The following is a 16,072-nucleotide window of genomic DNA, read 5'->3' on the forward strand; positions in this document are numbered from 1 at the left end:
CTCTCATGACTTCTTGAGAATCTTTAACAGAATCTATAATAAATCTGTTATTCCACCTCTTTTGCATGGTTCAGACTTGGTCACCTCACCTAAAGACAAAGCTGAATTATTTGCTAAAAAATTTTTATCAACATCATCTCCTAATTCCACTAGTTGTGTTTTACCTGATATTGCCGACAAACATGATCTATACCTGTTATGGTCTTGCAAAAGTGTTCTCAAAGTGTTGCAAACGTCTCAACAAAAAATCAGAATCTTGTTTTCCAGCCTGCTGGAAAGCGGCATTTGTTATTTTCAAAAATCTGGAGCATGATCTGATTTGTCTAACTACTTTCCCATAAGTCAACTTCCTATCATAAGCAAGGTTTTTGGGTCTTTAGTTAACAAACACTTAACCTCTCATCTTGAATCTAATAACTTAGTTTCTGATCATCAATATGGATTTCGATCTTTTCATTCTACAGCTGATTTGCTAACAGTCATAACCAATAGGATTTATCGTTTATTAGATAGATGTGGAGAGTTTAAGACTATTGCTCTTGACATTTCTAAAGCTTTTAATAAAGTTTGGCACGCTGGTCTTCTCCAAAAGTTTCCTTCTTATGGTGTATCTGGTAACATCTTTAAGATTATTATTGAATCCTTCCTTACCAATGGTAGTATTAAAGTTGTCCTGGATGGACAGCAATATTTTTCCTGTCAATTCAGGGGTTCCTCAACGATCTGTCCTTGGCCCTATACTCTTTTTAATTTACATTAACGATCTTCTGGATATTCACACATCTAAGGTGGCATTGTTCGCTGATGATACTACCATTTCTTCTTATCATGATAAGAAGCCAATACTCTCTGATTTCTTGGAGTGGGCATTTGAGCTTGAAAAGGATCTCACTTCTGCTACAGCCTAGGGCTTACAGTGGCTGGTGAACTTTAATTCAGATAAAACCCAACTTTTTCAGCCAATTATTATCGCAATAATTTAGATCTTCCTTTATTTATAAACAGTAATGTACTTGATGAGTCTACCCTTTGTCTTCTAGGATTAACTCTTACTTCTGATCTTTCTTGGAAACCATATATCAAATCCATTGCAAAATTAGTACAGTTGACTCTCGATATCTCGAACACACAGGGGAACGGAAAAAAAGTTCGAGATATCGAGAGTTCGAGATATCAGGAAAAGGGTTGAAAATAAATAAAATTGCCTGACTTTCATTAAACAAGTTATTTTTCTGACAAAAATCATTAACAACAAAAACTACAACTTTTGGAAAAAATCTGTTATCTGATATTGCTTTAAATTATCCATCTTTTCCATCTTCATTAAATCCTCAAGTTTTAGTGCTAGGGATTGTATTTCATTTCCGTATTTTGAGCTGTATAGCGAAGCATTTTGAATTGTTTCAAAAGCAATTTCTAATTGAATATCAGATGGGCGTGGCGGGGCTTCGACGTCAATAGCTTTGTCAACGCTATCTTCAACTTCATTATTGTCGTTTTCAAAATTAGGGTCTAAAATCTGAGCAATGATTTCAGCATCAGTAGCAAGTGAACCGGTGGTTACTACATCGCAATCTAAACCAATGTAAGATTCCGCTGAGAGATCTTCTTGGACGGCATGAGGATCTAACTCTCGCAAACGGTTAAGTTCTTCTGTCAAAAATTTAAAAGAATGATCATCATCAGCTTCTTCAATACTCTTGTTTGTTTTGCTGATACCAGCTTTTTTAAAGCAGTTGATGACAGTCTCCTTCGACACAGCATTCCACGAAGAAACAAGATCTTTCATTGCTTGAAGTATAGAAATATTTGGCATGGGTTCCTTATTATCGACAGCCTTGATACACAAACGCACAATTTTGTGACGATAATAAGCTTTAAGACTTCGTATTACGCCTTGATCCATGGGCTGAAGGACAGATGTGGTGTTAGGGGGGAAAAATATTAGGTTGATGTTGCTTAGCCCTTCAATGTGTGGGTGGGCAGAACAGTTATCCACCAGGAGTGCTACTTTCCTGTCTTGAGCACGAAAAAATGAGTCAAGTTTCATTACCCATTCTGTAAAAAGGTCTCCGGTCATCCAACTTTTTAGCTGATTTTTATATGTGCAAGGAAGTTGTTTAATGTGCTTAAAACACCATGGGTTTTTAGATTTTCCAATAACAAACATAGGTAATTTTTCTCCCGTTGCACTCCTTGCTGCTATGCCTGTTAGTCTGACTTTACTATTTTTTCCCCAAAAACATTTTTCTCGTGATAAATGGTATGTTTTGTTTGGTAGGCACTGGTAAAATAGTCCAAACTCATCGGCATTGAAAATGTTTTCAAGCTTGTAATTCAAAAGCAATGTTGGAAGTGTAGTTTCATTCCACGAAGCAGTCATATTATTCGTCACGGCGGCACTTTCGCCTGAGATTATTTTAAAGCTGATGCCGTTCCTAAAAATAGGAACAGAATAATTGAATTTTAATTACACGTTTAAAAAACTAAATAAATTAAATATAAACAGATACATGTTATTTGTTTAGATTAAAATTGAACAAGATTTGACAAAATTTAACTGACCTTTTTTTCCAATTATGAAACCAACAATCAGATGCTTTAAAATCCAACTCTCCTATTGCTTCTGCGAATTTTAGTGCCTTTTCTTTTAGTATGGTACCATCAATTGGTACTTGTTGACTTCTTTTTGCAACGAACCACGTGTATATGGCCTTGTCTACATTTTTGAAATTACCACTACGAAGTTTCTTCCGTTTAGATTTTGTGCCATTTTTTTCCAGTGAGGTTAATAACTTGGTTTTATTTTTAATCCAGGTTGATAATGTGTTCTTTGGGACTCCATACTTTTTGGCAACCTCTTTGTTAGACATCCCAGTCTCTAAGTCTTTTAATGCCTTGCATTTTTCTATTGTAGATTTGTTCGTGAGTTTTCGTTTAACGAGCGGCATGTTGCTGCGTTTGACAAAAAGAATAAATTATATATTAAAGGAAAACTTCGATTCTTAAAAAAAATCGAATCAGAAATTCGATTCTTAAAAAAAATCGAATTTAAAAATTGAATTAAAATTTTTTTTTTTTCGAAAATTGGAATTTAAAAAAATTAAATTTTATTAAAACATTTTTGAAAAAAATAATGTTGAAAAGTTCGAGATAACGAGAGAAAATTATTGCCCTGTGGACCGAAAATATTGTTCGAGATACCAAAAAGTTCGAGATAATAAGGTTTGAGATATCGAGAGGATTTTAGCCTAAACTAGTACGTTATGTCCATGGGACCTCTAAAAAAGTTTGAGATATCAAGTATTCGAGATATCGAGAGTTGACTGTATCTGCTAAGATTGCATCTCTTATCATGCTTTTCAATTTCTTACTCCAGATTCTATTCTTTATTTCTATAAATTTCAAATCCGTCCTTGTATGAAATACTTTTGCTGTATTTGGGGCGGATCTTCCAATGATGCCCTTTCTCTTTTAGACAAGGTGCAATAACTTATTGTAAACATAGTTGGACCTACTCTTGCAGCCAACCTCCAACCGTTATCACATCATTGTGATGTTACTTCTCTTTCTCTTTTCTATAAATACTATAATGGGTAATACTCTAAAGAGCTAGCGTCTCTTGTGTCATCTACTAAAGTTTGTTCTTGTTTTACTTGTCATTCAATTAAGCTCATCTTTTTTCTGTGGCTGTTCCTAAATGCTCCAAAAACTCTTAATCGTCTAATTTTTTTATGGAACATCAGTTCTTTGGAATTTACTTCCTACTTCTTGTTTTCCTGCTTTATATAATTTGCAATCTCGTTATCTTGTTCTATAATCTTTATCTTTTCTTTTCCAGTAACTTCCAACTTATAGTGGTTGCTTGCAGCCTTGTGAAGATGTTAAAAAAAAAAAAAATTGAAGTTGAACCTTTCGTGGCAAACAAATTAAGAACTATTATAAACATGTGTAACATGTCAAAAAAAAAAAGATCTAATTATTTAAGCGTGAAGCAATGATAAAATAAGGGCATTTAAATATTATTATTGCACATCATTATTATTATGATTCACCTTCATTTGTATATTTGTATAAAAATTATTATAAAAATATATGTATATGCCTGAGTATGTATAATTATTTTAAATTTAGGGAGCATTATACAATCCACAAATATACAATGGTAATGATGCTTATGAATACTATAATCCGTGCACTTCAGATAGTACACCATCATGTAAGTTATTGTAATTTTGAACTATAAAAGGTTAATGTAAGTTAATGAACTATAAAAAGTTAATGTAAACCTTTTTCTTTTAAAAATCTACTTTTTTAATAATTTAGTTGTTCCATCAGAACCACGACCACAAGACTATAACCCTGCTAAGTTTAATCGTTTTGCCAAAATGGTTGCTAGTGTAAGGGGATAATTTTCTTTTAATGTGTAACTTATGCATTGTTTTTTATTATTTCTTTTATGAAAATAACAAGTTAAAAGCTTTTTTTTTGGACACAGGCTTTAATTTAGTAAATTATAAACTTTAACGGATAAAGTTTGGAATTTATTTTGGGTTATTGTGTTGTTGTAGAAGAAGTTTGTTACTCTTGCATTTTTTCTAGTTGTATTAACACAATAAAAAATGCTCAGTTCTAAATAATTATAAATACTCTAAACAGGTTAAAAGCAGGAATAGCATGTGGTTGTAAAAAAAAAATTTAACTCTCCTATAATATTTAAATAAGAAAGTGGCATACTGAAAACTTTGCAGAATCTCACAAGCAGAACCGTGAATGACAAGCTTTAAAGAAAATGTGTATAAATGAAATACTTGAAAAGTTTGATCAAAGAGAATTTTAATTGCTGTTAATCAACAAATGTTATCAAAAAAATGGTTGAAACAACAGGGTAATCTGAATGAAATTCTTTTATAAAACAAATTAACACATACTGCAATATAAGCTAACTTTGAATAGTGTGAATTTCTTTTTATTTGAGAATATAGAAAATTGTCAGTAGCAACTAGATCTAAAACACAGTTGTATCTACTTGGAGGTTCTGTGGCTGAACTCACAGGAAGTAAGCTTCCATCTTTGCGTATGGCTCTTGGTTTGTTTTTGTATCACCACATAGACCTAAAAGAAACTGTTCGACAATCATCGTCTGTTACAGTTAATGAGATTGCTAAGTTTTGGCAGAAAGCTTGAATTCCAATGAGAGAACATTGAAATTGCCATATGAAACTGGAACAATCGTTTGAAAAATGGGGTTTGTTAAAAAAAAAAACAAAGGAAAAAAATCTGCAGCTCAGCAAGCAAGAGAGGATTCTTTTATCTCCAGATTGGATGATTTATTTGATTTGGCTCATGCTAATGCTGTGAGCATGATTAACATTCAAGAAGACAAAGACTTCTTGTTTGCACAGCAAGAGAAAGGAAGGTGAAGATTAATGGCCGGATTAGATCTAACTTTGACAATGAAAGAAAAGAGGGCAGCCGAAAGAAAAAGGAAACTGGATTTTAGGTGTCAACAAATGGAAGATCAGGATATGCAGCACATACAGACTGCAACTGAAAGTTGCTCATCATCTGAAGAAGATAGATCAAATGTGGAAACTGAAGATGAGAGTGCTGCTAGAGCAGTTGGAGGCACCACATTTTGTACTCCAGCAAAAAGAAAGAGAGGCACAAAATCTGTTGTTACACCAGGTCTGGCAGCTGCTCTAGACAGAACCAAATTATATCATCACAATTTGTTGTTGCTGAAAGAGCTAGAAGTTTGGGTCAAAATATTGACAATCTTGGCATAAATCAAGATTCAATACATCGACAAAGGCATGAGCATTGAGCCCAGAGATCAGCAAGTTTAAAAGCAGAATTTTATGCTCAAGTTCCTTTGGTTGTATATTGGGATGGCAAACTCATTCCTCATTTGACTGGCAAAGAAAAGGTGGATTGTCTGCCAGTATTGGTTTCTGGCAAAGGTGTTTCTCAACTTTTAACTGTTGCCAAGCTGTTATCTGAAACTGGGGAGGCTCAAGCTTCCGCCGTCTTTAGGGCAATTGAAGATTGGAATATAACCAATAGCATTCGAGTGATGTGTTTTGATAAGTTCCAACACAGGCAGAATTGCTGGTGCATGTGTTCTTCTAGAGCAAAAGCTTGGCAAGGAGCTTCTGTACTTTGCATGTCGACATCATATTATGAAACTCATCATTAGTGTCGTATTCCAAGTATGCATGGGGTCAATATCTGCTCCAGAGGTTCTTCTTTTTAAGAGATTTCAAGAGAAATGGGGATTAATGGACACCGACAGATATTAAACTGGAATGGCAAGTGATGTAGCTGATCTAGTGGAAGATATTCGAGAGAGCACAATCAAATTATGGGATAATTTAGATTATGTGTGTTTGTGTATTTACGGTTCGTGTCTACCTGAAAATTTGGATCACAGCCCCACTAGCTGCAAATGCTCCATACAGCGATTTTTATGTTGATAAAATCTTTGTTAAAGTACTTGATCATCCATCCAGCAATTGCAAAAGCTACATCAATCAAGCTATCCAATCATTTATGGTATTTGTTGACTGAACTTGTGGGTTTAGCATTCTTTGATGATCAGGTAAGTTCAACCGCAAAACAACTTATGGTAAGTGCCATGCAGAACGGTGATTTGGAACAAGATCGCACCAAAAGGCTAAGTGTTCCAATGGATGTACTTAAAAACAAGAATTTGGAAGATTTTGTAACTGACAAATCTATGAAATTTTTTTCAATGATGGAATTACCAGATGGATTTCTAAATGTTGATCCTGAATTATGGAATGAACGTGACAGTTTCAAACAAGCAACAGAGAGTAAAATTGTTGAAAGTGGTAAACGATCATGCAGAACAAAGAGTTGCACTAATCCAGGAGTATAGTGGATTTATCCATCGTGATGAATCTCCCAGCTCCAGTTTCTGCCACAAGTTGTGGAAGAACATCGTTGAGCCTACCCAGACAACCGAAAGCAAACTTTGGCAAAAAAGCCAGCAAAAGAGTAGAACATTTAAACTCAAGAGTTATTGTTAATTAATTTTAATGTTCATATTTTTAATCAAAAATTTTATATTGCATAATATGACAATAATTGCGTATTTTACACAATATTTGTACAACCTGAAGTTGTATTATCTCAAAAATATAGTTTTTGAAATTAATAAACTTATTAAATTTGTTTATGTTTAATCAATGATTGTCAAAAATTATAACATTTAATGATTACTGTGATGTAACAAGAAATGAAAAATAATCGTTAACTTATTCTTAATCTGTCAAAGCTTACTAAACTTTGGAGCACTTGAGCTACCTATAATATAAATATTTTTTGCTGAAGTTTTTATGGGTGTTTGTTACTTGAAAGGAACAACCTTGAAAAGGTAGGACCATCAAAATTAAAAAATTTTTTTTTTGCTAAAGTAAGCTCCACCCTATTACTAAGGTAAGATATAACTGAAATTTTAGTAACTCTGTTATTAATAATGTTTAACACATGATAATTTAAGCTAAGTTTTCTCATCCCACTTTCCAAATTTTCGGTTTAAAATTTTTTGTATTTTAAAATTCTATTAAGTTTTAATTTTATAATTTCAATTTTCATTCTTATTTGGACAAACACGTTTTGAAAGTATTAAAATTCCAATCTATCTGCTGGCAGTAATGTCTTCATAACTTTCCATCCCCATTTTTAAATTGTTTGTACAAAACAGAAAACTGCTTTCTAATTTAAACTGAATGCTTGATTTTATTATTATTAAGTAAATTATTTTTTATATACTTGATTATATACTTATGTATATAATATACTGATGTATATTTGTAGAAATGTTTGTTACATCAGTAAAAATCAGGTCATAAAGGCATGAAACTAGTGGCGTTACATTTTTACTTTTAGTGACTTTGTCTGACTTAATGAATTAAGCAAAACTCTCCATATATTTGACTTTTTAAAAATGTCTGACTTTATGGAAGTTAAGAGACTTTGTATTTTGAATTTTTCTGTTATAATCTAATTTTTAGTTTTGTTTGGCTTCAACTTTTTTAATAAACAGACTTAAATATAAGCTTGACTGATTTAAAGATATCAGTGAAATTATTTAGTTTGTTAAATAATATTTGACACAAAAGTATTTGATATTCAAATGTTTTAAATTTTATTTGATGTTTTTGAATTTTAAATATAATAGTTATTAGTAAATAGAATGTGATCAAACTTGTACAAAATCGATGCTATAAATGAAGTTTTAGTGAGATAAATTATTATAAATAAAAAATTCAGCTAGGTATTTCATTTTTAATCATTCAAAGTTGGGAATTTTTATTAAAGTGTTGCAAGTTTTGATATTTTATTACATGGTTTTCAAAATAAAAGTCCTTTTTAAGTGAAGTTTTTTGTCAAATGGGCAAAAAAACTGTATTATATAACTGAGTTAGTAAATGATTGGACTTAACCAGAGTATGATTATAGGATAATGTAATGAAGTTCAATGGAAATTAAAAAAAGTGTGATGCTAAATTTAACTTTTGAATAGAAGAAGGCCTGATATACAACTGTGTGACAATTTATTATGGCCACCTATGAATTTTGATTATTTTGAAGATTAATCTTATTTTTTCAAATCAAGAGTAAAAATTCATTATTAAAAGTTAATCTTTTGTTTAAAATAAAGCTTTATCTCATAAAATCAGTGCTTTTTTTTTTTGCTACTGGCAACACTGTCATATTTGACAGCCATTTTGTATTATGTCATCTTAATTATAATCTTTTTGCTGTACACTTGTTAAGTTTTATTACCAAAGTTTTGAACTCGTTTATTAGTTTATCTTCAAAATATTTATTTAAATCAGTAAAAATATTCTTTCTTAAATATTTTTTTTAATTTCAAAGTAAAAATAATTGTATTTGATTTGATATTTTTAAAGTTATGAGTACCAAAGCAAACTCTTAATTGTAGTACTGAAATGTGATATTTTATTTTAGTTATGGGGGAAAAAAAGGACTTGTTTCCACAAAAAACTGCTAAAATCAGGGTATTTTTAATAAATAATCTTTCTCAACGAGAAATTTCCACAAAATGTGGTATTTCGTGGGTTTCTGTACAAAGTATACATAAAAAAATGGCTAAAATGGAGAACTTGAAGCCTAATAGGGTTGGCAAATGTGGAAAGAAGTGAATCCTAACATCACAAGGGGAAAACTAACTAAAATTGTTCTAGAAAATAGACAGGCTACCAACATTGAATTAACTAATAAGCTGGACCGACCTGGGGTCAAAATATCAAAGAAAATGGTTCAACGTTGCCTGCACGACCTTGGCCTGCACCATTTCACATTGTCCAGCTAAGAAGCCTGAGCTGACACCAAAAATGATGCAAAAAAGGCTGAAGTGGGCAAAAAAGTACAGGAATTTAACAGAAGATGATTGGAAATTGGTAAAATTAATTAAAATGATTTTAAAATATCCCTTTCTCGCATCAAACTTTAAAAATTCGCTTAACAATCCCTGTATAATATTTTAAGGTATGCTTTAGTGACAAGAGTACTTTCCTAGTGTTAACAAAGAAGGCTTAATACGTAAAAAGATAAAAAGGGGAAAAATACTTATTGGACTGCATCATTCAAACTGTTAAACACCCTATCTCTGTGATGATCTGGTCAGTGATGTGTGGAAAAGGAATGGGGAGGCTCTATATTGTCGAGGAAATAATGAATCATTTACAATATAAAAAAGTCCTGGAACAAAGATTGTTGCCACATTTAGCAGAATGGTTTGGTCTAAGTGAAAAAAAAACCTTCATGCAGGACGGGGCACCATGTCACACAGCTAAATTAATTAAAAAATATCTATCAGAACAGAATATTCCATTACTTGATTGGCCAGGAAACTCTCCTGACCTAAATCCTTTAGAAAATGTTTGGGGGCTCCTAAAGAAGCAAATATCTAAAGAAAATATTGCAAATAAAGTGTATTTAATAGAAAGAATTATTCACCGCTGGAGCCATAATAAAAGTTTGAAGAAAATGGCTGAAAAATGCATCAAAAGTATGCCAAAAAGGGTTTTTGAGTTATAGAGGGAAAAGGAGGAATCACCATATATTGATCTTATACATAATTATAATATTTTTTAAATAATAAAATTTATTACCAACTTGTTAAATGCTTTTTAATTGTCAATAAAATACCCATTTCTTAAATAAAAATATATGTATATATATATATATATACAACCCTTAGAGTTATGAAGAATGAGTCAGTAATTTGCCAATCGCAATCTTTTAAAGGTAAACAATAAATATAGAAATGAGGTCTGCAATTTTTTGTTGACCTCAAACACTTTCAGGTCGGAAGTTAGGTCAGCATTGCCGAATGCCGACCCTAATTCAGAGGGTTTTATTTATATATATATATATATATTACTTTATATATATATATATATATATTATATATATATATAATGTATATATATATATATATATATATATATATATATATATATATATATATATATATATATATATATATATATATATATATATATATATATATATATAAAGTAAATAAAAATGAAGTATATAAAATTGAAATAAATAAAAATGAAATATTTTAAAATAAAATTTTTAGTATTTTATATTTTGCAACCTTAAAATCGATCTTGACATTTAACAGGGTTAATTAAGTCTTTCATTAAGGTCAATATACATACTCATTTTGAATATACTTGAAGGTCAACAAGAATATATATTGTTTTTGTTGTAATTCTTATTGTTATATTTCATTGTGGATAAATTATAGAACTTTTGTTAATTGAAAAAAAATGTATATATATTTAAGGAGTTTTAAAACAAATATCAAGAAAGAATCAATGATATGCATAGAAAAAGTTTGGTCTCTAAAGATGCAACACAAAAACAATAAAAATGAAATAACTTTTTTTTTTCATTTTTTTTTATTAGATAGGTAATAAAAAACTACATAAGATAATATAAATATATGTTAAAAATAAATAAATAAAGTTATCGAAAATATTAAATTTAAAGAAAAAAAGAATTGTGTGGTTTTAGGCGACATTCTGATAAAATCGCACACTTGAGAAAACATTGAATTTTTTAAATTTTAACTTTTTTTTTGTTATACATTTTAACACAACTTATATTTAAGAAACTGTATTAAATTTTTTACATTTTTTGCAACAAAAAAATTAAGTTCCAAAGATATATTTCTTTGGTGAACATGTTTCTTTGCACAACCGTTTCCGACATATCGAATTCTCGCATTGCATCTTTTCTTATGTGTAACTGTACTCAACATTTTTTACATTTTGCAACTTTTACTTGTTTGGCTGCTGGTACTTGTTCTTCATTATTGTTTTGCTGAGGTTGCTCAGCATTGTTATGCTCAGGCATTGGAGTACTTGGCATAGAGAGTTTACGCTTTGCATTAGGTTTAGCATCTTTCACGACTTCCTTTGTTGCTTTTTCTTCAGCTTTTTGTTTGAGGAACTCAATCACATTTTCTTCGGTGATACATTTTCCGCCAAGTTTTGACGCATTCTACTGCTTCGATTTCTTAACATGTGATTGATTTCTGGCTTGAAAAAACTGCTTCAACTCTATCGATGCTGTTTTTGCAGCGTCAACACATGCTTGATCGGTACTGTTTTTGCAACTCTTAACACATACTTGATACCATCAAAACTTGAAGCTGGTGTAGTTGAGAAAGATTGTAATCATTATGTAGTTGGAGTAGGTGCTGTGGCGGCAGTTGAAGATCATGAAGCTGTGTCTGAGCAAGATGGTGTAGGTACTGTGGAGGCTGCTAAAGTTAATGAAAGTGGATTAAACGTTTGTGTGATTGCTAATGCCTTATGATTTATGTTGTTTTTATTAAGTTTAAATTAACCAGTGTACTGGAAACCAGCAATTGCATTCAAGCATGTAAAAACATTTACCACTCTCGTACAGCTGTTTGAGCAACGGTGGAAAATTTTGTTGATCTAAGTTCTTACATTTTGAGTCTTTGTAATACTTTGTAAGAATTTCTTTCCATGCTTGTTTGACTTGACAATAGGCACCTTTATCCAATGGTTGTAGAATGGTCTGGTGGACAAGTATCAAGATTATATTGTGTTTTTTGCACAGCAATACCTCTTCCAAAGTTATGTGAGTTGTATGCCCATCTATTACTAAAATATAAATACCACTAATTTGCTCAATTTTGGGTATAAATACTTCTTTCAGCCATTCAATAAACTTATCGTGCTCCATCCAACCTGATTTTGGTGCCAACTGGACTACCTCTTGCCCAGTCAGAATGAAAGTTTCTTTTGGCTTTGTATATCAAAAATGGTGGTGCAAAATGCCTATCATCGTTGCAGCAATTGTTTACGGTATAATTAATTTTTTCATTGTTGTCAGTAAGTTTAAATGCACGTCTTGCCCCTTTTCGACACACTACAGTTGCTTTGCCTTGATCACCCGAAAAACCTGTCTTATCACAATTCCAAATATGTGACCCTGAAGTTCTACCAGTCTGTAAATATTGCTTGGCAACGCATTCATCTGGCGTACAAGAAATAATTTCTTTTGATTTGAAAGTGATGGTTAAATGAAATTTCTTTTGACCATCACTTCATAAAGGTATAAAACCAGTCTTCAAAAGGATTAGAATTTTTGAGTAAGTGCAATTTATCTTCGCATTTAAGGTAGCCACATACGAATTCTAGGATTTCATTTCGGGTTAAACCATAATCCCAGTCACCAAGTAATTCGAACCCATGCACCATCAATCTTTGTGTTTCATTAGAGGATACTGTTGTTGCACCTGAGTCATGGAAACCTTTGTAATTACACCATGCCAGTAATTATTGGCGTGGTGTACACTAAGTTATTACTAGCGTGGTGTACACTAAGTTATTTAGATATAGATTGGCGCTTAGTCACTTGTGAAAAACTAAACTAAGTAATTAATTGAGTGTGCGGTTTTATCAGAAATTTATATTTATTATTATAAATATAAATTTCTGATAAAACTGCACTGATACTGATATAAAAATTATTATTTTTATATCAGTTTCGGTTTAAGCGCCATTTTGTTCGCAATAATAAAAAATATATAAAAACTTTTGACTCCCATTAAAGTTGTATAAAAAAAGAATAAAATGGAGTTAATTGCCGTATAGTTTTATCAATTCGAATAAAGGAGATTTTCTGTTTTTTAATCTTTTTTTATTTTTTTCATAGTTATATCCGCTTATTTTTTATTTGATAATTTCTATTTGATAATTTTTTATTTGATAATTTTCTATTTGAAAATTTCTATTTGATAATTTTTATTTGATAATTTCTATTTGATAATTTTTATTTGATAATTTCTATTACTGTGCAGAATGATGGTGTGTGGTTTGACCTGGTTTACTCTAATGTTTTTAAGTGAAAATAATTTTAAAATATTTTTCGTATAAAAAAAAAGTTACAAGCGAATTGAAAAAGTAATGGTTTTTTTAAATGGTTTTTAATTTTTATTAAAATCTCTATGTAATTAATTCTCTTGAAACCAAGATTTAGAAAAAAACTATTTTTACTAATATATAGAATGCATCATTAAGGTTCTTGAGGGAGAAGTGTTTTAAGATTTAATTATATATCATGGTATTTTTTGTTTTAACATAATTTTTAAATGATGATAATGATGATGATGATGATGATCATGATGATGATGATGATGATGATCATGATCATGATCATGATCATGATGATCATGATGAATAAAATAGCTGTGATGCTTTATAACTAAATACAGGTTAAAATGAATACCATGTAAATGTTGTTTTTATTTTTAGGCTGATGCACCTGTAGTGATCATATGCAAAGATGGTGAAACAAATAGACTTAGTGGTGAAACATGGAAAAAACCAGATGACAGTTGCTACCTATTGAAATGCAGTGTATTTTTTTAAGTTTGAATTAAAATAAATTGAAAATATTATTTTAGTTCAAAATTATTATTTTGTTTAACAAAACATTTTTTTAAAAGAGAAACTCTTTTAAAAATTTTGTATTTAAGTTTAAAGCTAAATTTAAAAAGGGCTAGTTGGGCCATTTAGTCCCTAGGGTGGTCCACTTTTGAACAATGATGTGCTCTAGGTTATGTTACACAGGTGATTGGTATCAATAATTATTATTTTTTAATTCTTTTTTTTTTTAATCTTGTTTTAAAATTTTATTCTGTGATTTAAATTTTTTTTCCTATGCCTTTTTTTATTGACCATCTTTTTTATAAAATCTCAAGTTAAATACTTTTGTGCTCTGCTCCACAATTTTGTGTATCAGTTACAATTGGTTACTTGATGACTTATTTTCAAATAAATTTAGCAACCAAAAAATTTGTTAAATAATTGATATATATTAATGCACCAATATGTACTGGAACCCACTCGAGCAAATAATATTCTTGATCTTGTTCTTTCAAATATCAGTTACCTATTAAGTAATATTTATATTGAGTGTCCATTTAGTACAAGTGACCATAACTCAGTTCTTTTTCATATAAACACCTTCGATTATTATCAGCCTGAAACAGACTCTGAATCATTTTACAATTTCAAAAATACAAATGTAGTTGATTTTATTTCTCATTTATCAAAAATAAGTTGGACTATGATTTTTCTTTTAATTTTACAACGGAACATCTTTTCTGATCATCTTCATGAGGGTAATGATTGTTTTGTTCCAATCAGAACAATATACCATAAGAAAAAAAGTCATTTTTATCCAAAGTATATTTATAAAATGCTAATTTGCAAATCATTTTTATGGAAAAGATGGTCCATTACTAAGATCATCTTGCACAAAAAGGTATTTATCCAAATCAAAGTGTAAAAAAGCCATATCCACAAACATCACAAAAATATGAAACTAAAACTAGTTAAAGAAATTAACTCTAGTAAGTTTTTGTTACATAAATTAAAGTCTAAATAACCCCAAATATATCCTCTAAAAACCATTAGCAACTTTACTACTAGCAATGTTGAAATCGCTGAAGTGTTAAACAAACACTTTAGAAATGTTTTTACTGTAGATGATGGAAATTTGCCTAAAACAAATACTTTTGTTAGTGAATATGTTAAGATGGATTTTGTTGATTTTTCAGCAAAGATAGTTGCTCAAAAACTACAAAAACTAAAACCTAGCACATCATTTGGACATTAAAACAGTTAGCACATATAGTATGTATTCCGCTTTTGTATATATTTGAATCAGGTTTTACGTGAAGCTTGTTACCAAAACAGTGGCTTCAAGCTTCAGTTTCCCCTTTTGCTTTTTATCCTAAAGATCTACGTGCACAAATCTTCTAGAGTCAACTAATGCCTGGAATGAAGCTTTAAATAGCAATTTAATTACTGGCGTGGTGTACATCGATTTTCAAAAAGCATTTGACTCTGTACCTCATCCAAAACTTTTGAAAAACTTGCAATGCACGCTATAATAGATAACCTTCTTCATTGGATGTCAGTATTTCTTTCCAACAGATATCAAAGGGTTCTAGTTGGAAATTCACTATCAAATCCAACCAGTATCATTAGTGAAGTTCCACAGGGTAACGTTTTGGTTCCAACGTTATTCTTGTTATATATTAATGATCTACCCTCTATAGTAAAAGATCTTAATTGCTCTCTAATGTTATATGCTGACGATATCAAACTAAATAGTTCATTTAAGGATGCCGTTCAGTCACAGTCTTGCTGTTGCCATTTTTAAAGTTTATCTTTAGTCAAAAAATTGGCAGTTAAAAGTAGCTAATAATAAGTGTTTTACTTATAGAATAGCACCTACTTCATTTTGTAAAGATATAAACTATAACTATCAATTAGGTGATTATAATTTAACCTGGTCATCAAATCCAAAAGATTTTGGCGTGATCAAGTAATCATACCTAAATTACCATAATCATATTTCAAGTATCGTCTGCGCATCAAACATTCAACAATATTAAATCCTTAAGTAATTTAAAAGTCCCAATCCATGTGTTATCGGAAAAGTCTACACTACCTAC

At 30.6% G+C, this 16,072-nt stretch overlaps 1 protein-coding gene across 1 annotated transcript in view; it reads left to right on the top strand.

The window, feature by feature from the left end:
- Positions 1–16,072, top strand: part of LOC100206790 (uncharacterized) — an 81,316-nt gene that overhangs the window by 40,948 nt on the left and 24,296 nt on the right. The window contains exons 5-7 of the mRNA XM_065814552.1: positions 4,135–4,219; positions 4,327–4,400; positions 13,860–13,964. Of these exons, the coding sequence (XP_065670624.1) occupies positions 4,135–4,219; positions 4,327–4,400; positions 13,860–13,964 (264 nt within the window). The remainder of the gene's footprint in view (positions 1–4,134; positions 4,220–4,326; positions 4,401–13,859; positions 13,965–16,072) is intronic.

The sequence above is a fragment of the Hydra vulgaris genome, chromosome 12 (genome assembly GCF_038396675.1).
Source record: "Hydra vulgaris chromosome 12, alternate assembly HydraT2T_AEP".
In the NCBI taxonomy this organism is placed as follows: Eukaryota; Metazoa; Cnidaria; class Hydrozoa; order Anthoathecata; family Hydridae; genus Hydra; species Hydra vulgaris.